Source organism: Elephantulus edwardii, unplaced genomic scaffold (genome assembly GCF_000299155.1).
Source record: "Elephantulus edwardii isolate Elephantulus edwardi_28Jun2011 unplaced genomic scaffold, EleEdw1.0 scaffold00008, whole genome shotgun sequence".
NCBI classification, from domain to species: domain Eukaryota; kingdom Metazoa; phylum Chordata; class Mammalia; order Macroscelidea; family Macroscelididae; genus Elephantulus; species Elephantulus edwardii.
The window spans coordinates 1,444,152-1,459,485 of record NW_006399758.1 but is presented as its reverse complement, the minus strand read 5'-3'; the positions used below and the strand labels follow the sequence as shown (position 1 = coordinate 1,459,485).

At 40.3% G+C, this 15,334-nt stretch overlaps 1 protein-coding gene across 1 annotated transcript in view; it reads left to right on the top strand.

Annotated features, from left to right (window-relative positions):
* The first annotated feature begins 9,761 nt into the window (after nt 1-9,761).
* The window catches only part of LOC102852688 (chromosome unknown open reading frame, human C8orf46), a 32,660-nt gene continuing 27,087 nt past the window's right edge, over nt 9,762-15,334 (top strand). Inside the window, exons 1-2 of the mRNA XM_006880426.1 lie at nt 9,762-9,828; nt 13,314-13,366. Of these exons, the coding sequence (XP_006880488.1) occupies nt 9,762-9,828; nt 13,314-13,366 (120 nt within the window). The remainder of the gene's footprint in view (nt 9,829-13,313; nt 13,367-15,334) is intronic.

Here is a 15,334-nt window from a genome sequence, read left to right as displayed (position 1 = left end):
TCAAAATTGGAACAAAAACTTGTAAATATTCATCCATTAATAATAGGAACATGAAGCATAAAAAGTACGAATCTAGGACAATCAGAAGTTGTCAAAAATTGATATCCTGGTTATTAATGAGTTGAAATAGACTGATATTGATCATTTTTAATCTGGCAATCATATAATTTACTATGCCAGCATCTTTAATATGTCCTTTACCCAATTTTTCATATCTACCACTAAGGCCAAATTAAGGATTTCTATCAACTCTTGTAGTCTGAAAATGACCAAACATTCAAGCAAGATGCACTAATAATAACTGGTGTTTAGGATGCAAAAGTTTGAAACAAATAAAAACTGGTAGTAGGAAAATGTGACTTTGGTTATAGAAATGAGGCCAGAAATCCCATAGTGGAATTTTATAGGACCAATGAATTATTCACGAAAAAATTCTTTTTTGAAAAAACCATAAATGGTGATCATAGATGTAGGCTTTATTAGTTCTGAATGGATAGCAATGAGTTTGAATTTTTAAGGTAATGGAATACACAATACTCCAATCAATTTAATCTACAGAAAAAGATGGTAGAAAAGCTCAGTGTTATCAGTCATAACAAGGGTAGAGACCACCTGTCAAACAGACCCTTGATTGCTCACATGTAAGTTCAAATTAAAACTAATGTCAATTTTAGAAAAAACTATGAGAGCCAAAGTATGACCTTGAATATAACCCATCTGAGTTTAAAAATCATGTTTAGAATAGATTTGATCGACCTTTAGAGTAGTGAGAGAAGATCTTCACCCTGAAACCTACAGCGTCCCTTTTCAACAGGAAGTAGCTAAGAGAACATGCCATCCCCTTTTCCTTATGAATCAAGGTGAAGTCTCTCTCAGGGAGGAGTGATAGGGAATGGCAAAGGACACACTGACAAAGGAGATTAATCAGAACTGGCTTTGACAAGCACTGTGGCAATTGGACAGTTAAAACAGACTTTCGGGGGGGGGGAAGAACGAACTGGGGAGGAGGGTAGAGAAAACAGTGCAACAATGAATGAACGAAAACCCAAAATCTCTGTAAGTGTTCATTAAAATTAATAAAATTTAATAATAAGACAAAACAAAAAGAATAGATTTGATGCATCCTTCACCAGACAAGAAGACCAGACAAGTTGTAGGACAGCATCAAAGACATCACACATGATGAAAGCAAAGGGCTATTTAAAATAAAAGAAAGACCAAAATGGATGTCAAAAGAGACTCTGAAATTTGCTCTAGAAGATGGAGAAGCTAAATCAAAGGAAAGAAATTAAGAAGTAAGGGAGCTGGACAGAACATTTCAAAAGGCAGCTCACAAAGATAGAACAAAGCATTCTAATGAAATGTCCAGGATGTGAAATTAAAAAAAAATCAAAAGAGAAGAACACACTTGGCATTTCTCAAGGTGAAAGAACTAAACAAATTAAAAAAATTCAAGTCTAGAGTTGCAATACTGAAGGATTCTATGGGCAAAATTTTGAAGGATACAAGAAGTACCAAAAGAAGGTGAAAAGAATACAAAGAGACATTATACCAAAAGGAAGCGGTCAACATAAAATTATTTCAAGAAATGGCATGTGATCAAGAACCAATTATATTCAAAGAAAGTGTCCAAACTGCACTGAAGGTATTGGCAAAAAATAAACCCCCAGGATCTGATGGAATACTAATAGAGATTTTTTTAACAAATACACACAGCCTTGGATGTGCTTACTTATTTATGACAAGACATTTGTAAAGCCAGTGAGCTGGAAAAGAAACATGTTTGTGCCTTTTAAAAAAAAAAAAAAATCCAGCGAATCAAACAATGTGACACACAAAATCTCATTAAAGATTGTTTTAAAATGGCTGGAGCAATACATTTACAGGGAACGGCCAGAAAATTGAGATGGATTCAGAAGAGACCATGGAACAAGGGATTTCACTATTGGTGTCAGAAGGATCTGGGCCACTAGGGAATAACAGAAAGATGTTTACTTGTATTTTATTGACTATGAAAAGAGATTTGACTGTGTGAGTCATAAAAAATTATGGATAACACTGGGGGAAATGATAATTCCAGAATATTGTGCTCATTCAGAACCAAGAAGCAGCACAAGGAGATTGTGAATGATTTAAAGTCAAGAAAGGGTATAGCCTTTCTCCATATCTATTCAATCTATATGTTAAGCAAATAATTTGAGATACTGGACTATATGACAAAAAATATGGCATGAAGATTAGAATCAGACTGATAAACAAGCTGAGGTAAGCAGATGATACTACCCTGCTTGCTGAACTTGAAGATATCTTGAAGCACTTGCTGAAGAAGATCAAAGTTTCCGGTATGATTACACCTCAACATCAAGGAAACAAAAGTCCTCCCAACTAAACCAGCAAACAACATCAAGGTAAGTGGAGAAAATATTGACACTGTCAAGGATTTAATTTTGCTTGGATCACAAACAATACCCATGAAAACAGCAGTAAAGAAAGTAGATGATATATTACATAAGCATATCTGCTGCCAAGGACTTCTTTAAAGTGCTAATGAGTAAGGATTTCAATTTCAAGACTAAGGTGTGTTTTAATCAATCTATGGTATTTTTAATTACATTATATGTGTATAAATATGGTGCTCTGGTGGTCTAGTGGCAAAAAGCCACACTGTAATCCCTAAGGCATATGGTTCAAATCCACCAACTGCTCCATGGAAGTAGGATGGGCAAACTCCTGTGCGATTAACTGCCTCTGAAAACCCACCAGAGGGTCACCTATGTATGGATCTGTTCCGACTCAATAGTACACAAAAACCCCCCATATTAAAATGGGACAGTGAATAAGGAAAATCAAAGAATAATTGATGCCTTTGAAGTATGGTATTGGTGAAGAGTATTAAAGTCCATAGATCACCAAAGGACAAACTAACCTGTCTTGGAAGAACTACGGCCAGAGTGCTTCCTTAATAATGAAGGTGGCAATACTTTCTCTAATGTAACTTTACCATGTTAGCAGGAGAGGTCAGTCCCTGGAAAAGGGCATCATGTTTGGAAAAGTGGAAGGTGAATAAAGGAGATAAAGATCGTCAGTGTGGTGGATAGATGCAGTGACTACAATGGGCTTAAAGCAGTAGACTGTGAGGATGGAGCAAGATGGGGCAAGGTTTCTCTGTCTTGGACCTGTGGTTAGACTCACCTTGATGGCGTTTATCAAAAGCAACAATTTAATCATAGTGAAGGTTATAAAACTGATAAATACAAAGATATCTTAAATAGTACTGCTTTTAGTTGAAATGACCAAAACTTACTTAGACTTGAGTCCAAAGACAATGTACCAAATGGTAACAGGGTCACTCACTCACTGGCCTCAAGGTAAGGAATAAAGAAAGGCCAGAGAACTATCAAACCCAGTCCTTAGTTACCTAAAGTTGTTATAGAAATGCCACAGGTGGATGGCTTTAACAGAAATTTATTTTTACAAAGTATGAATTCAGAGCACTGGCTTTTGTCTACTTTTAACATCATTGGGCCTACCCTTCCTTGGAGATTTCCATGGGTCTAGGAGGGTCTCAGAGAGTGGGGTGGAGCTCCCCATTAAAACAAGCTTGGAAGGAGGATTGGCATCCACTTCCATAATAGCTTGCCTCTGGAAACCCTATGAACCTGGAGAGAGGATGAAAGGCACCCAAGTGTTGAGGACTCTCCTTCACAGGGTCCCTATGAGTCGCCTGCAACTCAACGGCACTTAACAACAACAACAGGAGGGTCTCAGCTCAGGGACCCTGGGCCAAAAGGCATGCTCCACTCCTAGCTCTGTGTGTATGTATGGAGAGAAGGGTACTGGGGTCCCTCCTTCTCTTTCCTGTAAAATAAAAAGGCCACACCTTGACAAGCCATGACTAGAATAAGGTTGTTTTATCCACCCTAATTCCTTCACAACTGATTGGCTGATAACATCAGTTTACATCAAAGGAAAGAACAATGTAATTACAAAATCACCAAATTAAGTAATCACATAACTGCCAAATTACACCACTACATAATTTCTAAACTACTGTTGCTGTTGTTATTGTTATTATCATTGTTGTTGATGGCCTTCGAGTGGAACACGACTCATAGCGACTCCATGAGCAAAAGGCCTGAAGCCCCTCTACAACCATCGACATTTATCAAAGTTTATAGAGTTTCAGGAGACGTGTTACTTAAGAAGTGGCTGCCACTCCTGCTTCCAAAACTGTCATATTATGTTAGTGTGGTTATATGCCATTGAGTCGCCTGTGATGTGTATGTACCCTATGTACAGCAGCTCTGAACCCTTCCCTGTCCTGAGCAGTCCCACTAACTCCGACACACCAATCCCTGTTGCTCCAGTTACTGTATCGATCTACCTCATCCAGGATCTTCCTTTCCTGAGCTGTCTGTCCACCCTTCCGAGCATGATGTCAGTCTAGATACAAAGGTGTGCCTAACTCAGGCCATAGTTTTCTCAATTACTTGTTATGCTTCAGAAAGTTGGACGATGACTAAAGATGGCAGAAGAAGAATAGCTGCCTTTGAGTTGTGGTGCTGGAGAAGAGTCTTACACATATCACGAACTGCCAAGAAAACAAGTAGGTCTGTCTAAGGTAGAGTGAAACCAAGTTTCTCCTCAGAGACTAGGATTTTGAAGCTCTACCTCACTTACTTTGGGCACATGGCCAAGAGAGATTAGTCCTTGGAGAAGGACATCATGCTAGGAAGGGTGGATGGACAGCACAGGAGAGGAAGACCCTAGATGAGAGGGATTGATATAATAAACTACTGATAATAACCAAATTGGCATATTGAGGCAGGGGGGAATTGTTCAATCCATGACACCCAGAAATACTCTCTCCCTCTCAATTTCTGCTCCCTTATGTCCCACTGAATCTATTTCCCTCAACCCCCCAGTCCTACCCCCCACTTTCCTTACATCCCTCTCAATCCCCAACATTCCCATTCCTTCCACTGGTTCTCACTATTTCGGTGAACACAGGTCACCACATGATTTCCAAGTAGGTACAATGGGAAGAAGTACATTTCCTCCCTCATCCAATTTAAAAAAAAAAAATTAAATTAAATAATTAATTAATTAATTAGCTAATTAATTAATTAAATAAAATTCAGATTTTTGCTCCACTCCAGGCCCCTTTTCTTTGGAGTCATTTATTTGTATCAGCTTCCCTCATCTTCACCTCATTTGGCTTTTAGAAACATCCTAGATTTTCAAAGTTTACACCTTCTTTCTGTAAGCCTCCCAAGAACCAGAGTACACTACATTCTAATTTCCAGTTCCAGGGGCAACAATGGTCATTGTTTATTCTGGTCCAGTCAAATGTAGGCAAGGTGATAAGTTCAGGTAGAACTTACACAGTTTTCAGAGTTAATAAAATTCCACAAAGTAGATGGTAGAAAACCAGAAATGTGTCATCTCACTATTCTGGAAGTGCTTGCTATTGGTTTGTAATCAGAAAGAATGGCTGTGTTAATTCTTTCTTGGGGTACTCTAAGAATTTCTCCTGTGCCTCTCTCCCAATTTCTGGAAACTATGTCACAGGTGTTTCAGATACCAGCCTGCTCAGCCATGGTAAGAAGTTTTCAGTGGAACTTCCAGATTAAGACATACCCAGAAGCAGGGCTGGCCATCCACTTTTTAAATACCAGGCCTTCAAAAACTCTCTGAATAACCACAGAACATTGTTGGATATGGTGCTGGTAGATGAGCCCCTCCGGTAGGAAGGCATTTTAAAAAATTAGACTTGAGTGTAGCAAAGATCTCTCCTCGTTACTGGTGACAGCTGGCAATCCTCAAAGTTCATTGATTTATAAATCACTCTAATCTGTCCCTCCAACACTACATGGTTGTTTTTCCTCTGTGTCTGTATCTCTTCTAATCTCACACATGTTAGATTAGGACACACACAGACACACACCTTTTCAGTATGATCTCAACTTCATTTACTCAATTACAGCAAACACCCCATTTTCAGGGTCTTCAGAGGCTTTTCATGAAAATTGCATGGGAGAAGACTGACGTCATCAAGGGAGTCCTCCCACAAAGCTCCTGGGAGGTTGGAATGACCAGAGAGGTGCCACCTTTGGGTTAGTAACACAGCAAACTATCAACTCTGCTACCAGAGCAGCTCTGATCTAGGTTATTGTTGTTGTTACGTGTTGTCGAGCCAAAACATATTCATCTTCTGACCCTCCCGCAGGTTTTCAGAGGCAATAAATTGCACAAGATTGCCCATCTGTCTCTCACAGAACAGTTGGTGAATTTTGTGCCTTTCGGTTGGCTTCAAAGCTCAGAGCTTCAATGTATCTGGGACAGGGCAGGTAGCACAATCCCCAAGACTTTCCAACCCATTCTATGTGCATATTGTCATTTTTAGAGAAATAGGTGTAATATTTGCAACTACTTGATAAGTAAATTAGACCCCAAATAGGCCTATTATGAAGATAGTAATGGATATCAACTTCTCAATCTTCAAGCCAAAGATTTTATAGCTTTGGTGCACCCAAGTTCAAAGTAGTAAGGAATGTTTGAGAACTGAAGAGGAAGGTATAATAATTTCATGGTTAAATAAATACATTAGCTTTGGTGTTGAGCTAGGCTTTAAATCATAATTAACCCACAAACTAGCTATTTTCATTTGGGTCAAGTTACTCAATCCCTTTATGCCTCAGTTTCCCCACCATATGGCAAAAATAATAGCACAATGAGGGCTTATAAATAGTAATGAGATAAAAAAGCAGCTTACCTACCTCCATTAAAACCCACTGCTGTTGAATTGATTCCAATTCACTAATAACTTTCTACCAGGTTTCTAACTTCCGTAATAGCTTGCCTCCGGAAACCCTATGAACCTGGAGAGAGGATGAAAGACACCCAAATGTTGAGGACTCTCCTTCACAGGGTCTCTATGAGTCATCTGCGACTCGACGGCACTTAACAACAATAACATCAACATAGAGAGAGAGATCAGCTGGCCCAGTGGACAGAAAGTGATGCTACCAAGCCAAAGGTGGATGACTTTTCATTTGCAGCCCTCGAGCCTGTCTTTCATTGTTTTTGTTCAGACATTGCTCTCGGTCATATAGCCCTGGTGTACAAGTTGCCGTACCGCAGACACTTGTGCTTGCTGTGAGGCTGAACACTGTGATACTGATGTGTCAAATGCGTTAATGGTTGGCTACCCAATGCAGACAGTGGGGTGGAGCTCCCCCATTAAAACAAGCTTGGAAGGAGGAGTGGCATCCACTTTCATAATAGCTTGCCTCTGGAAACCCTATGAATCTGGAGAGAGGATGAAAGACACCCAAGAGTCGAGGACTCTCCTTCTTAGGGTCGCTATGAGTCACCTGTGACTCGACAGCACGTAACAACAACACCAGGTTTCTAAGGCAATGAAGCTTTAGAAGAGAAAACTGCCTTGCAATTGAGTAGCTGGTGGATTCAAACCACCAACCTTTCCATTAAAAGCCCAGCAAGTAACACACTATACCACCAAGACTTCCTATAGCAAGAGTGCAATAAATGGTAGCTGGTGTCCTAGTGGTAAGAAGTTGTGCTGTCAAACCAAGGCCTGCAGTTCAAATCCACTAGCTGCACCCTGGGAGAAATATGGACAATCTCCTCCTGTGTGATGCAAAGCCTTTGAAAACCCAGTGGAGGATCAGCTAGCTGTGAGTCAGCTGTGTGTCGGTTCCAACTTGTCAGCACACAACATCATTATTAATATTAATACATTATGAAAATGATGACAATGAAATAAACCTGTAATAAAAAGCAATGGGTTTGGCATGATATATGTGAGTTTTAACTGTAATTGTCTATTATTATTTAAAATATGTAGGATGTTGCTGTTATTATAGGTCAAGTCAACTACGACTCATGGTGATCATATGAACAATAGATATGAACCCTGACCTATCCTGTGTCAATCTCATCATCTCTGACATTCTTGAGCCCGTTGCTGCAGTCTCTGTGCAAATCTATCTCATTGAGGGTCTTCTTGTCTTTCACTGACCGTCCACTTTTCCAAGCATGTTGTCTCTCTCCAAGGAATACCCTTTCCTAGCAACATGTCCAAAGTATGGGAGAGGTGTCTTTGCCATCTTTGCCTCCAAGGAGCACTCTGGCTGCACTCTCCAAGACATAATCTGCTAGTTCTTCTGGCAGTCTATAAGATATTAAGCACCCTTCTCCAACACCACAGCTTAAAGGCATCAATTATTTTTCTGTAATCTTTATTCATTGTCCAGCTTTCACATGCACAGCAAGTGACAGGAAAGACCATGGCTTGAATCAGGCACACCTTAGTCTTCAAACTGACATCATGACTCCTGAGTAACTTGGAGAGGTCTCTGCGAACAGACTTATCCAGTGCCATACATCTGATCTCCTGACTCCTGGTACCAAAGATGTGGATTGTAGATCTAAGTAAGATAAAATTGTTGGCAATTTCCATGTAGGATATGTAGAATAGTGTTGTATATGTTATGTTGTTGTTGTTAGCTGCTGTCAAGGTAGCCCCTAACTCACAGTGGCCTCAGTCCTGCTCCATTCTCATGTTCAGACCACTGTAATCCATAGAGTTCCTTACGGACTGATCTTCAGAAGTAAATCACCAGGCCTTCCTTTCTAGCCTGTCTTAGTCTGAAAGTTCTGCTGATATATGTTCAACATAGCAACATGCAAGCCTCCATTAACAGGGAGGCAGTGGCTGGAGGTGGATTGGCCAAGAATTGAATATCCCTCATACGAGGCAAGATTTCTACCACTGAATCACCACTGCCCCGAAGGATAACAAATAAATTAAGACATACTTGTTGCTGTTCTGTGCTGTCCAGTCAGAACCAACTCATAGCTAAATGTCCAGTGAGTTCTCTGAGAATGTAAATCACACAGGGGTAGACTGTCCATCTTTCTCCCACAGAGCTGGTGGATTCAAACCGCTTGCTTGCCTTTAGGTTGCTAGCCCAATTCCTCACTCACTAGACCACCAGAGCTGCTTTTAGGATATTTAGGGTATTCCTATCTGATTTCCTGTGGTTGGACACCTCGGGTGCACAGGAACTGCCTGTACCAGGTCTCTGTATGCCTCTGAGGATTAGACCTGGGGATGCTAACCGTGTGGCCCACCAGAAATGTCAGCCTTGTCATGTACCGACATGGACTAAATATGCGCCGGAGAAGCAGTGTTTTTGTTTAAAATAGAAACTTTGAAGGAAGCCAAGTTAACACATGACAAAGTACTGAATATCAAGTTCTCCTGGAAGAAAAGAGGAAAAGGGGAGGGGGTAGCCTGTTCATTTCTAACATAAGCAGGAGACTTGCTGGTGGCCAAAATTCATGTTTCCTCTCTGACGAAATTTTCCAGCCAGGCTTGGTGCTACCCGCACAGGCGATTTCACGTTATCATCACTTGACAAAAGACTTCCAAATTCACTGCAGCAGACACGGCAGAATAAAAATGTTAAATACCTCCTAGCAGGGGAGGGGACTAAGCCTCCACGCTCAATCAAAGGTTTGCAATAATAGGACTCACAAAAAAAAAAAAAGGACAGATGGGATTAGAAAATGTTGCGGTGAAGACTCTGGAATGAGAGGAGATGAGAGCTGAGCCTGTCTTTTGTGGCCTGCACAATGATGCCTGAACCAGATTGGATTAGGAAACCTCTCGATTAGGGCTACGGAGCTGGGGGGCCCTGCCACAGCACTTTTGGGGAGAGAAAGCAGGCACGATGCATCAGATTTACAGCTGCAGTGATGAGAACATTGAAGTTTTCACCACCGTGATTCCTTCTAAGGGTGAGTCCAAGTTGACTTTGGCTATGCGCCTAATGTGACTGCTGACGCAGGGGCACAGGGCAAGGGACAATCCATGCTGTTTAACCCTGTGCTGTTCTCCAGGGTACGATGGCTGACAGGGTCTTGGGTCTCATGGTATTTGGTTTTTATTTTGTTTTCCTGGAAAGAAAGCGTTGAATAAGCATCAGTCATTAGAAACAAGCCATCTGAGGAAAACAAATACAATTAAATGACCCCCTCACCACTTCATGGTAGTGAGAGGATATTGTGACAGTGACAGAGAGCCACTGTTTTAGGAAATAGAGATGAAAAAATTTACAGGGAAGCCGGGCTTACTCTTCCTTTTCTCCAGTGGGAAGTGAGTTTGAAAAGAGGACCTACTGGCTTCAAGTATGATTGAAAACTGGGCCATGTAATATGCAGAAAAAACCTCCAGGGGTGGGCTCAAGCCAAAGTACAGATCAAGTTTTTCCCAGACCCCTGTCCTTCCCACAGAGCCCAGAGACACTCCCCACCACCACTCCCAAACTTGACCTGGAACTATAGCCACAGGAAAGGTGTGATGGGAGAAACAGCATTCTGTTCTGGGAGGGGCTTTATGTGAGGGTGCAGTGGACTCCAATACCTGGTTCTGGAAAGTTCTTTTGCCCTGCCAAAGGTGGTCCTGTCTCCTGACACCTCGATCCTTACCCTGCAGCTCAGAGAGCCTGTGACTGGGCTTAGCCTCTGGTCTCATTGTTAGGCATGAATGAAGTGAGCTAGGTGTTTGCTAGTGTTGTGACTCCCCGTTCAATGAATGCCTTTTTTCCTCCCTCCTGTATCAGCCTCCGACAGGGTCATTTCTGAGTGAAGGGGGCCTCCCAGCCTGGCCACATAGAGATGTCGAGCAGAACACAAATTAGACTTTAGATATCCATTTCCAGAGAGAAAAGGAGGAAAACACGTTTCAGCTTGGTTGTGCAGAAGTTGTAATTCTTTCTGGAGATTTAAATATACTTGGAAAGTCCAAGTTTTTCTATGACCCAGCAGCACTGCATTTAGTTCAGGGAAACTCAAACTCAGAAGCTTCAGTGTTCCTAGGGATATCGAATCTATAGGGGGAAAATTGAAAGGGGGGTGGTAGGTGGTAGAAATGTGAATTTGGACACTAAACTATACATTATTTTATGGATCCATATATGTAGAAAAGTGAAAACATAGATTAGAAAGAGGCAGATGGAATCTGACATCTCAAGAGCCACCAATAGGAAAGAAGTATAATTAGGGGAGAATAGAAAAGAAATCCCACCTTTACCTCTAATATTTTTATTTCTTTTATGTAGAGGAATATGCTTAAAGCTGATCTAAAAATGTTTCAAAAATGTGTCCATTTTCTTTCCTTTTATTCACTTAAAATTTTTTAAAAGGGAAAAGGAAACGTTGTAAGGCCTCTTAAATAAAACATTTTTAATAGGGTTCAGGAACAATGCCACACTTCCTTACAGAGGTGTTCAAAAAAGGACCTTTGGATCTACTTGTGTAATACAGCTTTTAAGAAATGGCTCTGTGACCCTCAGCAAGCCATTTAACCTCTTAGGCCCATTTCTGTTTCTATAAAAGGAAAAAAGAGAACCTCCTTCCCAGGATTATTATGAGAAATAAGTGAATTAGTGTTTAAAGCATCTAGAATAGTAACTAGCAAATAATAAGCACCATTAAATAAATATATAAGTTACAAAGTGATTTCCATTTGATCCTTATTTAACTCAATTAATATATGTTCATTTAATGATGAACACTTAATTCCATATTCCTTTCTTCCTATTTTCATTCATAGTCACCTGTTAGTCTTAAACCGAGTGCTCATGGGTATTTATGGACATTTCCCTAGGCAAGAAGATGTTCTCTGGAGAAAAAGAGTATTTATAGGTTTACATTAGATCATAAATGGATCAAGTCCACCTCCTCCCACGCCTTGCTCTGCCTCATTTTGTCTTCTCCTGAACTCTCCAACAAGAACATTCTTGTAGCCCCATTTCCAGAGTACTCACACACACACACACACACACACACACACACACACACACACACACAGGGTTCAACCACTATCTCTATTTTTTAACTGATATAGACAACCCAGAGAAACATGGTAACAGCAAATGTCATGGTGTTTCTAATTATTTTTAAATCACAAAATAAAGACCAAACCTTACCTGCAGACAATTGTATATTTTCACCATCCACAGAAAAGGACCCCTTTAAGGGAAAGAGTATATGGACTGCAGTTCACGATAAATACAGAAGAGGGGGAAAAAACTAACCTGTGGTTTTACTAAGAAATTTTATCAGATGTTATTTCCTGAGGCACACCAGAGTGGGCTTAATTTTGGAGTGAAGAGTGCCACAGCATTCAAAATAGGTCCCCTGGGGATAAACTGTGATATATAATAAAACAATGAGGTGGTGTGGTGAGGTGAGTAGGGCAGTGTGAGGAGGAACTGGGGAAAGAAAGCTCAAGAAGGAGAAATCTTATCTAAGTTCTGCAGGGACGGGGGGCCCTCACCTATTCCTTGTCTACCTTTATCCTGTATAAAAGGAAGCAGAAGACAGTCCCCAGTCCCACTCCCACTGGCAGCACTCTGTAGCACACACTGACTGGGTCTGGGGTGTTATAAAGGTTATTTCATTTCACCTTGTCACACCTCCCTGAGGCAGGAGCCACAATTATCCTTGTCTCACAGATGAGGAGAGTGAGCTCGAGAGATGTTGAAGAGGTTGCCCAGGTCACACAGCTGGTCTACTAGGATTTACACCCAAGTGAACAAAATAGAAGTCCTGTCCACTAAGCAGCAGGCTGTACTCTGCGGCTTCCCAGTCAGGTGCTTCACAGGCAGATGACAACAATGACAGTAACACTCTCTCCATTGCTTGTCTGACATGTGATATAAGAAGTCACTTCACCAGAAGGATAATGCCTTCCCAATTTCTATCTACTAAAAGGAATAAGTCAAGTGAAGGACGTCCTAAAAAAAGAGTCACTTCAGCTCTAAGTAGGGCAGTGGTGTGGTGAGATGTCAGTTCTAGAGGGCTTTGGTGGCATCATCTGTAGAGAGTTGCCTTGCTAACCTCACCTCTTTGAGGTTGGTGGTTCAAATCCACCAATGACTTCTCAGGAATAAGATGAGCAATCTTCTCCCATGTAATTTACATCCTCAGAATCCTACTAGAAGGTCAGTTATTTAAGAGTTGTTTGCAACTCTACAACACAGAGAGACAGAGTGGGTAAGATTCTCACCCCTGTGTGGAAAATAAATGATTGGATGGCTCCATTTTTACAAAGCACATACCTTTATCACACAAGTACTAACATCTCACAGAGTAGCTGAACCCAGCCTCTTCTTCCTCCAGTCTACTGCAAGCCCAGAACTACCTCAGCACAATTATTGTAGCTGCATTAATCACTCTCACAACATTCTCAAACACTGTCTCTTTACTTCTCGTTTCAGCAGCCAGTCCAGCCAGAAGAAGAGTCAAAAGCTCTCAGATCCTGAATAAGAATGTAAGGAAACCTCATTTCAATCCCCTTTGATTGACTTTCATTAGAAAAGCAAGTACCTTCTCTCCCTACCATACTGTCGGTGAGGAGGAAGGATTTCTGGTTCCTGTATCATTATGGCTACACTTTATCTCTTTCACTTAATCAAATGTCAACCAAATAGCAATCTGTCCAGAATTGGACCCCCTTCTGCCATTTTCCCCAAGCAAAGGAAGTAAACCTCATTTCATATTCACTTTTCTTTTTCATTTAAATGTTCCATAGTGTGGATATAGCATCCCTAGCCGGAGGGTTCTCTGATTATTGGTACTTTTAATGCTCCAATTTTTTCACTCTTAGAAGTAGCACTTGAATTAATTTATTTGCTCAATATACTATCATTTTCTTTTGAGTTGATTCCTTAGTATATAGACCTCAAATAAGTGAAAGAAAATCATTCCGCTCACGAACTCAGTCCTCAGTTATTTGAAGTGCTGGAGAAGAATACTGAATATCCTAAGGGCTGCTGAAAGAACAAGCAAATATTTCTCTGAGAAAGTGTAACTAGGGTTCTCCTTAGAGCCAAGGATACCAAAGCTTCCTCTCATATATTTCAGCTGTGCTATTAGTTAAAAAGACATCATACTTACAAGATAGAGGGTCAGTGAAAAGAAAGGAAGACTCTCAACAAGGTAGATTGACACAGTAACTCTGTTATAAAGCAGAGTTCCATTCTCTTGTTCATGGTGTAGCTATGAGTCATACTGGACTCCATGGACTCTCTAACATGTGTGTGGCATTATGCTAGATATGGAGACTAGAATAGTGATATTTTTTAAAAATTGTTTCTGCTTGCATCTTTGTCCCAGATTGCCAAACTGCTTTCCAGAAGTTCTTGTGAATTTCAGTGTCGTCATCCTGACCAACATCACTCGCTCAAAACTGGCTCATAACCATCCTTTGTCCATTGGGTTTTCAAAGCTGCAAATTTTATGGGAGGAAATTACCCATATTTCTCCCAAAGAGCTGTTGGTGGATTCAAACTGCCAAGAGGCAAAGCCACTTGAACTCCTCTCACCTACATCCACTTAAGAAGCATATGTACTGCCTGAAAAGTAATTTACATGTCTTTAGAGCCTAATGATGCTATGACCTTCTCATATCATATATAAATGTATTTATATAAACATTGTCAATTCACCTCTGTACCTTATTTTAAAAGGCGAGTTGCTCACTTGTTTCATTTTGATTATACTGGAGTTCCTACTTCTCACCATCATAACCTTTCAGAGGCTACCATTTTTATTTTTCAAGTATCTAGACATGTAATAACCTTCTTGTTGTTAATCACCATCAAGTCAAATATGACTCAGAGTGACCATATAAATGACAGATCTGAACCCTGTTCTATCCTGCACCATTTTCATAATTTCTGACATACCTGGATCCATTGCTAAAGTCACTAGTCTCCCTTTCATGAAAAATAATTTTAAAACCAATGTCCCAAGAATGAGAAAGTTTTGACTGTTGTTTTTACATAGTTCTTGCTTTTTTAATTGCAAAAGCATCACATGCCCATTATATATATATATATATATATGGATATGTAATTATAAATATTATTTGTATATATGCATATATCAGAAAATTCTGAGAAGCTGTAGAATTTACTGGTTAGAGTTGGATTGTTTTTGTTGGGTACCACAGTGTTGATTTTCAGTTAACAGCAATTCTACATGACAGAATAGAATTGCTCCATAGGGAGTTCTAGTCTATAATCTTTACAGCAGATAGCTAGGTCTTTCTTCTGCAGGGTCAGATTGTCGAGGTTTAAATTCCAGGTCTATTAATTTCTAGCTTCATGCCCTGGAACAAGTTGCCTAACTACTTATGGACTCAACTTCTATTAAAATGTTATTGTTGTTGTTATGTGCCGTCGAGTCATTTGCGACTCATAGCAACCCTTTGTATAACAGCCCTAAACCGTGCTCT